This window comes from Clarias gariepinus, chromosome 6 (assembly GCF_024256425.1).
Source record: "Clarias gariepinus isolate MV-2021 ecotype Netherlands chromosome 6, CGAR_prim_01v2, whole genome shotgun sequence".
Classification (NCBI taxonomy): Eukaryota; Metazoa; Chordata; class Actinopteri; order Siluriformes; family Clariidae; genus Clarias; species Clarias gariepinus.
Window position 1 is genome coordinate 36,984,095 of NC_071105.1, and position 14,185 is coordinate 36,998,279.

Sequence of the window (14,185 nt, forward strand, 5' to 3'; positions counted from 1 at the left end):
CTTTGTTTAGTAATGAACTGATAAATATTTACCCATTATGAAGTCTGAAAGGAGATTTAACCGGCGGCACCAGAGGAGAGAGCGCAGTGCGCTGGGAGAGAATGTGGTCACGGGTGGGAGGGGAGGAGTTAAACGCGCCTCCGGACTGCTGTGGCTTCAGAACCTCGCACCTAATAACTGGTGTGGAAAGCAAGCAGAAGAATTGTGTTGTAAAATAAATAAAATACATTTTGATGGTACAGTTGTGTTCAAAATTATAGTGTTGAAAAAAGTGAGTAAAGCTCCATATCCATATAATAACTTTTAATTTAAATCACACAAATGCATTGGACTCCCTGCACGCTCTTTTCTGAATCACAACATGGAGAAAAATATGCTAAATGTATTATTAGTTTATAGAAAGTGAAGAAAAACAAATATTAGTTTGTTAAAAAAAAAAAAAATAGCAGTGTCGTCACTCATCTTTACAAAGTGATAAATTTACAGTTTAAACAAAAATGCTTGAAATTTGATCTTCCTTGTGCATCTCTGAACTAATATTTAGTTGTATAACCATGGTTTCTGAGAACTGCTTCACATCTGTGCTGCATGGAGTCAACCAACTTCTGGCACCATTGAACAGGTATTCCAGCTCAAGAAACAGTATTTTTATTGTCAGGCCACATGTTTTTTATTAAGGTCAGGGGATTGGGCTGGCCACTCAATAACGCCAATCTTGTTGGTCTGGAACTAAGATGTTGCTCGCTTACTGGTGTGTTCAGGGTCGTTGTCTTGTTGATACACCAATTTCAAGGGCATTTCCTCTTCGGCATGAGGCAACATGACCTCTAGGTATTCAGATGTACTCAAATTGATCCATGATCCCTGAAATGTGATAAATAGGCCCAACACCATAGTACGAGAAGCATCCCCATATCATGGTGCTTGTACCTCCATGCTTCACAGTGTACTGTGGCTTGAGTTCAGTGTTGTGTGACAAACCCTCTAGACCCAAAAAGGACAATCTTGCTTTCATCAGTCCACAAATAATTGCACTATTTCCCTTTAGGGCAGTCAATGTGTCCTTGTGTGCGAACTGTAACCTCTTCAGCACATTTTTTTTTTCAATAAATGGGACTTTGCGGGGGCTTCTTGCTAATAGCTTTCTGGTTTTGGTCTCCATTTTAAAGCATTTGATATCATTTTAGCAAAACAACCCATCATTTTCTGCACTTCTGCGTTTCCCACCCTATCTCTAACCAACCTTTGAATCAAAGTAGGCTGTTCTTCTAAACAATGTCTGGAACGACCCATTTTACTTTCAGAGAGAAATGCACAGGACAACATTTTCTGCATTTATCCTTGATTTTTTTTTTTTATCCTTGAATTAGTTTGACACCTGTTTTTCACAGAATAATTTACCTCTCCAATTGAACTCCACTTTGTTCTCAAGTCCGCCAAAGTGAGTCTTATAAGTCTTTGACAGGAAAATACAAATGTAATACAACAGTGTTGTAACAGTGTCGTCTCTGCGCCTTTAAATCGGGAGGAGAATCCCAGACGCTATTTCGTGTCAGAAAATGTCTGCCCTGATTGTAAATAATTCTAATTTTGTAAAATCCTCAACAAGAGAGTTCACAGTCTAATACAGTGAAAAACATCTATATCATCGTGCTCCTGGACTGATTTATTGAAACAGGTGAGGCCGACACATTTCTCCAGCACCCCCACACACTATACCGGACTTTAGACACTCGCTTACACACTGAAAATATTGTATATAATTGTAAATACTGGTGCACTGCATTGTCCAATTTTTTTTTTCATAATCCATGAGAGCTACTTCCGCAATTTGTATCTCTGAATGTTTGTAGAACCGCGGTCTGTTCATATCTGTAGAAATTCGTAACTTGCACATATCTGAATCCATCACCAGGTGGGACGACGCACAGTAAAATCACAGCTTATTTAATTATTTTCCCCACAATCTCACCTGTACTGTTAGTGACCACGCTTGATACGGAGCATCTTCTCGTAGCCCTCTGCCACTTCCTGGTCAGAAACTTAAGCCTGAGGGGGAGGGGGCAGACGTTAAGCAGTAGCAAATCATTTTGAATATCAACACATTGAATATTTTTCCTTAAACAACTCCATCAGGAAGGTCTGGTCTCTCTCTCCTCCCCCCCTTTTTTCTACCTGAAGATGGCAATGAGGGCTCTGGAGGCGCTCCTGAAGCGGCTGATTGGTCGGGAGGTTTGTGCGACGAACGACGGCTGAGCGCCCATGCGTGCTATCAGGGCCAGCGTGGCCTGCTCACAGTCCTGGAAGCCCCCAAGCAGCAGAAGCAAGTAGCGCTTCTGATACACCAGAGATTTCCGGTAGCTCTCCGCCCTCAGGTACTTTTCATACAGTCTCTGGACCTTCAGGAGGGGAGAAGACAAACGGAAGGGTGAGGGTGGTGTAGTGTGGTGCATTCCACTCTCAAGGGCTCGATAATATAAAAGCACAAATTAATTTCAAGTTTAATACCCAGATAACGTGTATAGGAGGGAAAAAAAAAAAAAAAAAAAAAAAGCCAATGGGTGAAGCTACTACAGAACCTGGGGACTTTGACATTACCTTGTTGTTGCTGTAAAGGTCAGCGATTGGTCGGTTCTCGTTCCTGGCCGTGGCCTTCACGAGCTCGTCCTCGGCTTTGCGCAGAGCAGCCTGCAAGGCCGCCTTCTCCTTCTGCCAGAACAGTTTTTCTGATAACACAGACGGGTCTAGCTGCACTGAAGACTTCTCCTTGAAAAGACATTATTAATATTACCATCAACATACAGGATCTAGTGACCAGGCTGCACTTTTGAATAAAAAAAATAATAAAAATAGTAGGATAAGAGGATAAGACCCGCGTACCTGTTCAGTGCGTTTGAGGTTTTGCAGGTCTCTCTCCAGACAGGACATGGTGTGCTTAAGGGAGATCCTCTCCTCGCTCAGAGCTGCGAGACGCTCCGCCAGCTCAGAGTTCTCCTTTAATACACGATCCAGCAGCGAGGAGGAGGAGGAAGAGGGAGACTCCTAAAAAATTTATATGTACAGATAAATAATGTACTTCATCGGTTGCATGCATAGAATTGTTGGAAAGCGAGGGGTGTGTGTGTGTGTGCGCGCAGGCATGTAACCTGTGTGGGAGTGATGTGGGTGCTGTTGGTAGTGTGAAGGTCCCTTTGCAGGCGTTCTGAGGTGAGCTGCTTCTCCTGCTGCTCCAGGTCAGCCAGGGTCTGCTGCAGCCGTCTCAAACGCTGCTGATCTCGTTCTCGCAATGTCTCCAGTTCCAGCTGCGCAGGAGACGAATTATTTACACGTCAAGAGTTATTTTTGTAAGGCGTACGTATAAATAAATATTCATGCCAAATTATGGACATTCCATACGCACCAGTTTCTCTTTAGTGTGCTCCTGACGCCGCTCCTTGTCCTCCAGCTCCTGTTGCTCGCGCCGCCTCTGCCTTTCCCTTTGCATCTCCCTGACTCTGTCCTTTTCTTTCACCTCTCTCATCTTCTCCTTCACGGCATCCAGTTCCGCCTGAAGCTGAGATGCTCGGTGTCTCTCCGTCTCCAGGGTGCGGCCCACCTCCGCCCGCTGGGCCTGCAGGGCCTCCAGAGCAGAGCGCAGCCTCTTCACCTCCTCCTGTCCCCTCTGAGTGTCCTGCTGCGCCGCTTCCTCCTGCCTGCGCTTTCCCTGAAGCACCTGAGCCTGCAGACGGCCCACCGTGGCGGCGAGCTCCTCGGCCTGGCGTCGCTCCTGCTCCAGCTGTGCCCTCAGCTCCTGGATGAACTTCCTGTCGTCGACGCTCGACGCTTCCTGGGAGCGAAGCTTCTCCTCCAGGCGGCGTGCGTGCTCCTGGGACTGGTGCGAGAGTGTGCGGGAGAGTTCGGCGGCGCGTGCGCGCTCCTCATCCAGGCGCGAGAGGGCTAGCTCTGTGCGCTCGCGCTCCTGGGCCAGCAGCGCTTCACAGCGGGATTGTTCGATCTGGAGCTCGGCACGCAGGTTACTGACGGCGACGCGCTCCTGCTCCAGCGCGGAGTTTAGCTCATTCAGGCGGGTTGCGTGCTCGCTCAGGGAGGTACGCAGAGACTGCAGAAACAACAACATGTAGAATTATGTAGAAAAAAAATGTAATAAAAAGATTAGCGGGCATTAAACTGAAGTGTTTAATTCCTCCTGAACCACAACAATTTGCCAAAATTACAACTATAGTGGAACCTTGAATTACGAGCATAATTCGTTCTGGAAGCGGGCTCATATTCCAAAACACTCGTCAACCAAATTGAATTTTCCCCCCCAAAAAAATGGAAACTCAAATTATATAAAAATAAAGTAAAAAAAACAAACAAATTAACCTGCACTTTACCTTTAAAAAAAATAATTAATAAAGAAAAATAAATGCAGACAGATGCATGTTTCTGTTTGTGCGCACAGGCGCTGCGTGTGTGTGAGAGAATCTAAAGTAAGCTCCCGATCTCCCTTATCATCTTAAAATATGTTTTGCACACACACGGTCAGTGTTATAGTAAACAGTACATGCCTGCACGGATGTTGATTATACCAGTAAGACTCAGGGGAGACGATTACCCACAATTCCGCAGTGCAAGAGAGAAAAACCAATGTGATCAGTTGTGATCACGTGACGCTCAGCATCAAAACAAGAAGCGGATGCGTGATACATGATACTCTGTACTCGTAAACCAATTCTTGTTCATTTGAAATTAATTAATTGTGCACCTCTTGGGCGTGTGCGTGTTCCTCCTGTGCTTGCTTGCTGCTGAGTCGCTCGTGATTGAGTTCTTCCTGGAGCTGCGTCACCCTGGTCCGCTCTCGCTCCACCTCCTCCATGCAAACCTGACGCTCCTGCTCTTCACTCTCCAGTTTCAGCCTAAAGAAATCATTTCATTTTTAATTTGTACACATTGCTCCTGATGTAAATAATACAAACAATTCTCTCAGTTTGTGCCTGCTACGTAACAGCCTAATATCCACTATTTATGGTGGATCAATGGGTTTGAGACCCTTTTTTGGGGGGGAGATTAAAACTGCTTGGGAGAAAGACCTTAATTTGACACCGTCAGACGATACATGAAACATAAATCCTCACGCTCGCCCCCTTATAAGTGAAGCTCTCTCACTTCTGTCTAGATTTCTGTGATGAATGAAAAAAAGCTAAGCCTTAATTTGGAAAAATTCTGGGGGGGTGTGTCTTCCAAACTGAAAGTCTTGCATACTAAATTGCAATCTTGAACCAGACCCCTGATCTTTTGCTTCCCACCTGGCCTGTCACCTCACCTTCCAAAAGATATTATGTCCCGTTTGTCCCCAGAGAAGATTCATTACTCAATCTGTAATTCAGACTTGAAATTTCAAGAGGTTTATCTAAGGGTTTATGAAAGACAGATAATTGTACAAGTGTGCATTTAAACACTTGGTTTACTTGATGTTTAAAAATCAATAAAAAATATTGTTGAAAGGAATTTCTATACACGTCTCATTGATCCGAATACGTCAGTTACCGTAGCTTGTGGATCTGAGCCTGCAGCTCCTCTTGCATTTTACTGGACGAATGCAGCTGCTGAGCGCGCTCCTCCAGCTCCATCTTCATCTCTACCACCAGCTTTTGCTCGGCCTCGAGCTGGCGACGCTGACCTGTCGACCTGGTCTGTTCCTCCTGTAGGACACTCCGCAGGTCCTGAGACGCTGTTTGCTCCTGCTGTAGCTGCCTCTCCAGCTCGCCAACTGCCCCCACACATGCACACAAATATATATATATATATATATATTACCGCTATTATTGGGGTCAATCATGATATCATTTTGATATGAGATTTCTAAATCATATTGGGGATGCAAACAAGGACAAACTCTAAAAACTTCTAGTTTAATGCACGTAAGATTAGTCACCCTGTTTGTGCAGCTGCTGCTGCTTCTGTATGCTGTTCTCACGGACAGCACTGAGCGAGCTCTGCAGCTCTCGCAGCTGCTCCTGACTCTGTAGCGTGCAGGCGTGCAGCTGCTCGTGCAGACTACGGATTTCAGCCAGGAGACTGTTTCGGTCTGCACTTAGCAACTGCTCCAGAGTCCTCCTCTGCTGCTCCTCCTGAAAGACAGAGCGAGACAGTGAATTTTTCCTGTTTTCCAATTTCCATCTCTCTATATGGACACGGAGGAAAAGAGCTCACTGATATTAAATGATACGCATGTGCCACCAGATTTAACAGTTCTTTTTTTCTATTATAAGCGTATATGGTGATGTCATTACCACTTACAACACAGAATTACAAGGTAGATAGAGTGGGTAAAGGGTAAAAAACAGGATGAAAGAGAGGTGGAGAAAAAGCAACAGAGAGAATTTTTTTATTTTTTTAATCATGAACCAGCAGTTATAATTTGGGAACCTGTTTCTGCAGCAGCATCTCAATATGCTTCAGCAGGGACGTGTAGTCTAGGGCAGTGTTGGTTGCCATGACGTCCTGTAGTTGCGCATGAAGCCATTTCCTCTCGCTGTCAAACACACTCCGCACGGCCTGCAGCAGCTCCCTCCGCCAGTCTACATCACCGCCCGCCTACACACACACACGCCGGAGTTACAAGAGTGTTTACGTTGTTGTTTTACACAATGGTTAAAAAAGCAAAACACAATCAGGTCATTGACCTTTGGCTCACGCTCAGCCATCCTGCACAGGAGCTCTCTGAGTGACAGCACCGTCTCCTGCAAGGCCCGCCTTTCTCTCTGCCAGGATGGGGGCGGAGCCTCCTCTGTGTCTCCCGGTTGAGGTTGTCCGGTAGGAGGCGGACGATGGGACAGAGACAGCACTCTGCAGCTCTCCCGGTATACTCGGCTCAGCATGGACTGGACGCAATGTAGCATAGCAATAAAGATAACGCAGTCCCGAACATTATAGGCGTGGTTTTATAGTCGTATGTATACCTGTAGCTCGGGTGAGAGCAGCTCGTAGGTGTGCTGCAGGCTGCCTGCTGCGCTGTCCGACCGTGAAGCGGGCGCCATGTCTCTGCTGCGCAGGTACTCCACAAAGTGAGCGTCAAGCCGCTCGGTGTGCTCCAGCTCCTGTTTCAGCTTGGCCTCCAGCTCCGAGCTTACATCTGTAAATACCAGTGAGAGTGTGTCTGCGCGCTCAAAACAAGCACTGCATGAACCGTGACCGGTGTCAAAAGAATACGTCTACTCACTGCTGCCGTAGCCATCGCTGGCCCATTCTGGTGCAGACACGGGCGAGGTGGGAGACAGGGGAGAGCGAGATGGAGTCACATCATCAAGGTTCTCCAGTTCTTCAACCTGAAAAGCATTAGTGTATAGGGTTGGTAGAAATAGGCTTTAGTGGTCATATAAAAAAAATAAAAATACATATTTTGCTATAGTATTTTAAATTGATGACCAAAAAATATAATGCAGCAAGTCCCTGACTTGCAAACAAGTTCTGTCCCAGAAGCATGTTTGTAAGTTAGAGTTGTTCTTATATCAGACAAAGTGAGTCTTATATACACCAATAACACGGATGTACAATGTAAAGCATACCAATCCACTTCTTAGCGGTGCTTCGGTCCCCTTGCCCCACAATGCCATCATGTGGCCAATAGGATTTAACCTCACGTAAGCCTTTTTAAACCTGCCTATTTCCTAATGTGAAATGTAACAGTGTTTCTCTTTTAGTTAAGCTTTATACAGGACAATGCCTTCAAATCGCGATGGGAATCCTGGTGACGCAGCTGGATCAGCTGACCTCGTTTAAATGCAACTCGTGAGAGAAGGGCACGCTAGATGTGTGTTTACTGAGCGCTTGAACGGACACAATTTTGTCTCAGATCCGGATTTTCCGAAATTAGAATTATTCACTATCAGCCATTTTCCAACCATCATCGTGCTCCCAGACTGATTCCTTGAAACCAGCGAAGCTAACTCAGTTCTCCGGCACCTCCCACACGGTCACACAATATACCGGGCTTTGGACATTTAGCACATTCACTTAGACACTGAAAATATTGTATACAGTTGTAAATATTGGTATCTGGTGCACTGCAGCGTCTTTTGTACAATACACATACTTCTGTGATTTGTTCGCATCTACGATGTTCATCGATCCCCGGCCTATTCATATCTGCAGGAATTTCTAACTCCAATAAATATATTTTATGGATAGTCTCCGACTTACGAGCATCGGTCATTTTAAAATGCAATAAAACATTTTGCTATTGGTCATTGCATTATATTTCAAAAGTGATAATTTTTAAATATGATAAAAAAATATAAATATATTTAATCATTATTTTGCTATAACGGCATTTTTCTCTAGTTAAACCCTATTATATGAGCAACAAGTGGCACTCATTTTACACCTAACATTACCTTTTCAGCATCCAGCGAGTCGAGCACAGACAGGTTCTCGGACATGGAAAGCGATCGTGGTGAAGCGGAGGGCGAGCGTGTGCTGGGTGGATCGGTCTCCTGCAGCATTGCGAGCTGTTGTTTCAGCTCGTTTCTCTCCATGGGTGAGTGTTTGCTGGTCAGCTCCAGGCTGGTGTTCCGCAGGCCGCTCAGCTCCGACAGGTGAGAGGCGTGGAGGCGAGACGGGCGCTCTTCGCTGCACTCGAGCCGCCGCAGCACCTCCGGAGAAGAAAGGGAGGAGGCGTGGGACAGACCGTCCAGGAAGCGATGTTCGGGCTTGGAGCCGTGGAGCTCGGCGGGCTCCTGATGGTTACAGCGCTCCCGCAGCTCCTCCAGCTCCCTCTGCTGGTAGGCCAGCTCCTCTTCTTGCACCTCCAAGTCGTCCTGCAAGCCACGCAGCTCGGCCCGAAGACGGTGGTTGTGCTCCTCTAGATCTGCCAGGGCACGGTCCTTGGTCTAAAGGGCAAGAAAACGTGTGAAATTATTTCAAACAAAAAACAGGTCTTCGTTTCTGCTAACAGATAAGGTTCATTGAGAACGGTTAGGAGTCATCTCACAAACAGAAAATGGCTTAAAAAAACTTGAAAAACGCTGTTCTGGGTGCTTCATATACTTTAAGGAAATGTCTCATGCTGATATTTTTCAACCAGAAATATGACTGGAAAAAAGGCATATAATAATTGACTCCCTCTATTATTTCTTCCTTTTAAAAATCCTACAACGTACAGAACAGTCGCTCCCACTTACCTGCCCCTCCTCCTGCAGTTTCTCGGCTCTCTCCGTACTGTTGCTCAGGCCCTCCTTCACCGCAGCGAGCTCAGCTCTCAGCGCATCGTGCTGCAACCTCAGATGAACTAGCTGCTCCTCCCTCTCTCTCAAAGCTGCCTCGGCTTTAGCCAGGGTCTCCTCGGCACACGTCTGCGAGAGTGTGAACACAAATAACAGTCACCACTACCGTCTAAAAATAGGAAATCGGGTCACCTCTGATGCCTGAGACTTACCACAGACTGAAGGGAAAGTGGAACAGACACACGCCTACCTACCGGGTCTGGCTAATGTAAAGCATCAACTGCCGCTTGCAAAACAAAATCACTCGGAGCATGCAAAAATAAAAACGGACCCTAACGCCAGAAGGTTCAATATTCACAGTCGAAGCCGGAGTGGTAGTTCTCTCAGTCATGCAAATGTTTAAAAATAATAAAATAAATAAAAAGCTTTCCACTTTCAAAACACAAGTTTTAAAGCTGAGAAAACTTTTTTTTTTTTTTTAAACTTCCTCTTTTTCGTTTTTACTTCCTGACTGAGTAAAGCCCTTGTGAGCGGTATGGGCTGGAATAACCACCCTTTTTTTTTTTTCCCCTCACTTCTCCGTGCTGGAGTCTTTACTAACATGCATATGTGGCCAATTATTCTGAAGCCTGACTGAAAGTCATTCCAGGCTAACCGCCAAATAAATGACGTCTATCCGTACACACGCACACAAGATTACTTTAGAGCAGAAGGAAACATCTAAAATATGTACACAAAAAAGGTCCTGCTATAGGTATATCCGTACACACGCACACAGGATTACTTTAGAGCAGAAGGAATTATCTAAAATATGTACACAAAAAAGGTCCTGCTATAGGTATTTGCTTACAAAAGCGACCAACATGACTGAACAGCGCTTAACCAAGTCACTCACGGCGACAAAAGACCATTTGTAGTGGTTAAATATAAGCACACCAAATCAGCGTGTCAGTTCACTCAGATGAACAAGTGCAAATAAAGCAGAATAAATGCCGTCTGAAAAATTTTGTTTCTCTTTCTGCTCTAGTCCCGTAATTTACACTCTTAATTCAATAAAAAGCAACAGAGGTTCTGTTTGGGGTGCTTCACGTTTGGAAAACTTGAGCGGCTGATTTACAAAAAAAAAAAAAAAGTTTTTTTTTTTTTTTTTTCCCCACTCAGATCTGCTACACTTTATGTTTTTGGAAACACATCGGTGCGTTCACATTCAGACCAAGGACATTTAGAAGTAGACTTCTGGTTTGCTTACTCCACAGTTTAAAAGAAAACCCACACAACCACCTCACGCAGCTTAAAATGATGAGCCTTCTACAGTCGATCACATACAACCGTATAAAGTGTAAAAAAAAAATAATAATAATAATAATAAAAAAAAAAAATAAAAAAAAATAAACACAGCTTGTTTTTGAAATGTTTCAACTATTAAACCAAGCTCTCACCAGAACTTCTTTCTGCGTCTCCTCTTGTGTAGCCACCCTCTCCTCAAGCTGCATGTTTATTTCCTGTATCTGACTGCTCTTGGTGGACACTTCCTGTTTCAGCTTCTCGATTTCCTCCTGGAGTTTTCCTTCGCGCTTTTGAAGGGCCTGTTTCTCCATATACAGCTCTTTCTTGCCCGTCTCCAAGATCGCAATGTTGGATTTCTGCTGCCGGAGCTCCTCCTGCATTTCCGTAACCCTGAGGAGCATCTGTGACGCAGCCTTCTCGCGGTCCTCAGACTTCTGCTGGAGCTCAACGATCCGTCCCTCCATCCTCTCTCGCTCTTCCGCGTGCTTCTGCGCCTCCTCGCTCAACCTGGTCGCCTCCCGCAGCGCCTCCTTCCTCTTTTCTTCAGCCTTCTTCAGCTTGAGTCCCAAGTCTTTTAGGTTCTTCTGTCCGCTCTCAAGCTTCTGGAGGCGATCTTGGAGATCCTCCACCTCGGCCTCCTTCTCGCCCAAAAGGAGCTTCAGCTCTCCAGCCTCTTGCTCCAGGAGCACCAGCCTGCCTCGTTCCTCACCCAGGCTGCGGCCCAACTCCTCCACCTGCCGTCCGTACTGCTCTTCCTGGGTAAGGAGCAGTTTCTGAAGTGCCTCCTTCTCCAGCGCTGAGCGCTCTAGGTCCATCTGGATCTGAGAGAGTTTGGCCCGACAGCTCTGAAGCGTCTGGTTGCTCAGTTCGTGGCACAGGCTCTCCTCAGCACCGTGCTGCGGTCGAGGGGACCAGGCAAAATCGGTAGGCTCAGGGCTGTCCGTATTGGGGTCACTGACCTCATGCCGGTTGGGGTCGAGCTGGCTGATCTCATCCTGCAGCTTGTGGATGACCTCGTGCAGCTGCTCCGCCTCCTCCTCCTTTTCTTGACGCAGACGCTCTTGGTCTCCACGCAGCCGCTCCACCTGAGCACGCAGATCTTCGACGTCCGCTTGTTTCTTCTGCGCGGTCTGTCACAACAAGCCAACCAACTGGTCACAACACACCAAGACACACTTTGATTTTTTTTTTTCCACCTTAAATGAATAAACAAGTCACCTTGTTCTCTTTGATAGAGTCCAGCTCCTGCTGCAGACGGAGAACCTGCTGGTTGAGGTGGTCGATCTCCAGGTTCTTCTCCTCCAGCAGAGCAGAAGGAAGATGCAGCGCTAGGGAGTCTCCTCTCTCCTGCTGCTGTCTGCGTAGTGTGTTCACGGTCTCCTGCAGAGCAGCAAATACAGTAATTAGACGGAAGTATAATATAAATGAGTATATGACTTGAGTTCAATCACTGGCGAAAAAAACAATAGTCTCCAGGATCCCGAGTTGGACTATAGAGGTTGCTGGATGGTTGGAGACTCTATACATATATTTGACTAGAAGTTTACACTCAACTCCGCCCGTGTGCAGATCCTGATGCCTGCGTGCTAACATTTACCTGCAAATAGCATCTCAAATGTTTCGGCAGCCCTCGACGCCCTGCAGGCTGATCCGGCGTTTTAGTAGCCATGAGCTCGGCCTGACGCGGCTATGTTTTCACCGTAGACGACGCTGCCTACCGTTACGGTCGGTGAGGAATGCCTGTGACACGCTCACGACATGGCATAAAAGCTGATGCTTACTGTAACCAATTTAGAGAGGAATGCCTGTGACACGCTTGTGACAGAGTTACCTGTGTGAACAATCGACAGGCTGAACAGAATTTGTTTCGATATAATATGGCCCGGGTTCCCAGCGCCGGTCCCAAGCCTGGATAAAATAGGGGGGTTGCGTCAGGAAGGGCATCCGGCGTAAAAAACCTGTGCCAAGTTGTAGTGCGGACTGGATATTTCGCTGTGGCGACCTCTTGCTGGGAGCAGCCGAAAGACCAACAACATGAAGGTATGCGGCCATCATGACTACACAGCACAGTGGAATTACTGATTCTGGATGTACATCCTCTACGAGAGCAGCAAATCTACCAAATCACAAGGTAATAATAATATTATATTATATATAAATGTGCGCTTGTTTAAAGAGACTAATACTAACTTCGCTTTATCACCTCGGTGTGTGAGTGCAGCACGACAGTACGGCCTTATGTCCTGTACAAACACGTTTTACCTGCAGCTCGGCGATACGCAGCTGCAGCTCTTCCTCCCTGGCTCGGCTTTCATTAGTTTTGAGTTCCAGCTGCAGCGAGAGCTGCCTAATGTCCTCCTCTTTTACTGCTAGGGATTTCTCCAGCACTTCGACTCGCTCCAGCAGCACCTCCAACTGATTTAAAAAAAAAAAAAGGGGGGGGGGGGCGGGGGCGGGGGGTAAGATTTTACGATTTTACATTTGCTAGTTATGATCTAAAAAGAATTAAATCACATGGCAACTTTACCATGTCGCCCTTACCTGTTCCTCTTTCTTCTGGAGGTCCTGTTGGAGCACCTCTAGCTGTTCTTTAAGGCTGGGGTCAGCACCGGGGTTGGGGCAGCGATGTCTCGTCTCATCCAGTTTGGACTGCAGAGCCGAGATCTGAAGTTTATTAGAGTACAGCTGCTGCTGCAGGGCTTCTTTATCCTACAGCACGAAAAAAATTGCTTATGAATAGTGTCATAATCTAAAGTAATATACACAAAACAAAAGACAATTTCCTAGTCTAAAAACAATTCTCACTCAAATGATAGACCCACGGGGAGTGAAACGACCGGTCTTTAATCACTCCTGCTCTTCCTATAAGCCTAGAAGAACTAGGGCTGTAGCCATTGAATAGTAATCGAGTATTCTACCAAAAATATAATTGATCAATCCAGTAATCGGATAAAATGCACTTTCGCTTAATTAAACAGCAATGTAAAATATGTATAAGAAAAACAAAGATTAATTGTTTTTTTTTTTTTTTTTGAAAAATCAACTTTTACATATATTCTTATTTTAAAGCCTTTTTTTTCAGAGGCAAAAACTTAAAAAAAAAAAAAAGGTATTTCAAATGACTAAGTATCAAAAAACTACATTAAATTAAGGTAAGGTGTGCAACTTAATCTTCAAAACTAAAAGTTTTTAAATGTAAGCTCAGGCATAACATAAGCCTTTATCGACAATTTCTACCGTTTTCTCCTGCTGGTTTCTTCTTCTCTTGGCTCGCTGATAATTTTAATCGCTTCTCTTCATGTTGCAGCCCGGAACAGAACACTAGCTCAAACTAACTATTTGCGTCTCCTTCTGCTTTGTGGGTGAAGCAAGCGCCTCTTCGGTGTTTACTTCCGGCTTGAATTTTAAAATGAATTAAAAGTAGCTTTGAGGCAAAAGATTTTGCCTCAATCATTTTTTTGCAATCAAATTATTTTAGAGGAATCGTTTCAGCCCTTAGAAGAACTCAATCTGAGAATCATTGAGGCGCTAAAGAATCTTAGCATGTTTGGCAGGACTTGGACTACTGACTTGACGCGCGTCCTGTCACGGGCGGTGTGTATATTGAACATTTGTGGGGCTTGGTGAAATCAGTTGTTTGTTGCGATTTTGAAAAATTTTGTATTTTTAACATAAAGCCTATTTAAATTTAG

The 14,185-nt window shown here is 45.4% G+C and overlaps 2 protein-coding genes across 4 annotated transcripts in view; one reads left to right on the top strand and one right to left on the bottom strand.

Moving 5' to 3' along the window:
• The window catches only part of pcnt (pericentrin), a 38,941-nt gene that overhangs the window by 1,314 nt on the left and 23,442 nt on the right, over nucleotides 1–14,185 (bottom strand). For all 3 annotated transcript variants that reach the window (XM_053497839.1, XM_053497840.1, XM_053497838.1), the window contains 20 exons: nucleotides 13,035–13,202; nucleotides 12,756–12,908; nucleotides 11,712–11,873; nucleotides 10,646–11,623; nucleotides 9,165–9,335; nucleotides 8,379–8,873; nucleotides 7,205–7,310; nucleotides 6,945–7,117; nucleotides 6,669–6,866; nucleotides 6,412–6,579; nucleotides 5,918–6,113; nucleotides 5,530–5,752; nucleotides 4,748–4,898; nucleotides 3,401–4,099; nucleotides 3,147–3,302; nucleotides 2,881–3,042; nucleotides 2,599–2,766; nucleotides 2,176–2,399; nucleotides 1,973–2,049; nucleotides 33–177 (listed from right to left, as the gene is read on the bottom strand). In XM_053497839.1, coding sequence (XP_053353814.1) covers nucleotides 33–177; nucleotides 1,973–2,049; nucleotides 2,176–2,399; nucleotides 2,599–2,766; nucleotides 2,881–3,042; nucleotides 3,147–3,302; nucleotides 3,401–4,099; nucleotides 4,748–4,898; nucleotides 5,530–5,752; nucleotides 5,918–6,113; nucleotides 6,412–6,579; nucleotides 6,669–6,866; nucleotides 6,945–7,117; nucleotides 7,205–7,310; nucleotides 8,379–8,873; nucleotides 9,165–9,335; nucleotides 10,646–11,623; nucleotides 11,712–11,873; nucleotides 12,756–12,908; nucleotides 13,035–13,202 — 4,973 coding nt within the window. The remainder of the gene's footprint in view (nucleotides 1–32; nucleotides 178–1,972; nucleotides 2,050–2,175; nucleotides 2,400–2,598; nucleotides 2,767–2,880; nucleotides 3,043–3,146; nucleotides 3,303–3,400; nucleotides 4,100–4,747; nucleotides 4,899–5,529; nucleotides 5,753–5,917; nucleotides 6,114–6,411; nucleotides 6,580–6,668; nucleotides 6,867–6,944; nucleotides 7,118–7,204; nucleotides 7,311–8,378; nucleotides 8,874–9,164; nucleotides 9,336–10,645; nucleotides 11,624–11,711; nucleotides 11,874–12,755; nucleotides 12,909–13,034; nucleotides 13,203–14,185) is intronic.
• zgc:112416 (uncharacterized protein LOC550509 homolog) overlaps nucleotides 12,482–14,185 on the top strand; it is a 31,321-nt gene continuing 29,617 nt past the window's right edge. The window contains exon 1 of the mRNA XM_053497841.1: nucleotides 12,482–12,533. Coding sequence (XP_053353816.1) covers nucleotides 12,528–12,533 — 6 coding nt within the window. The 5' untranslated portion in view covers nucleotides 12,482–12,527. The remainder of the gene's footprint in view (nucleotides 12,534–14,185) is intronic.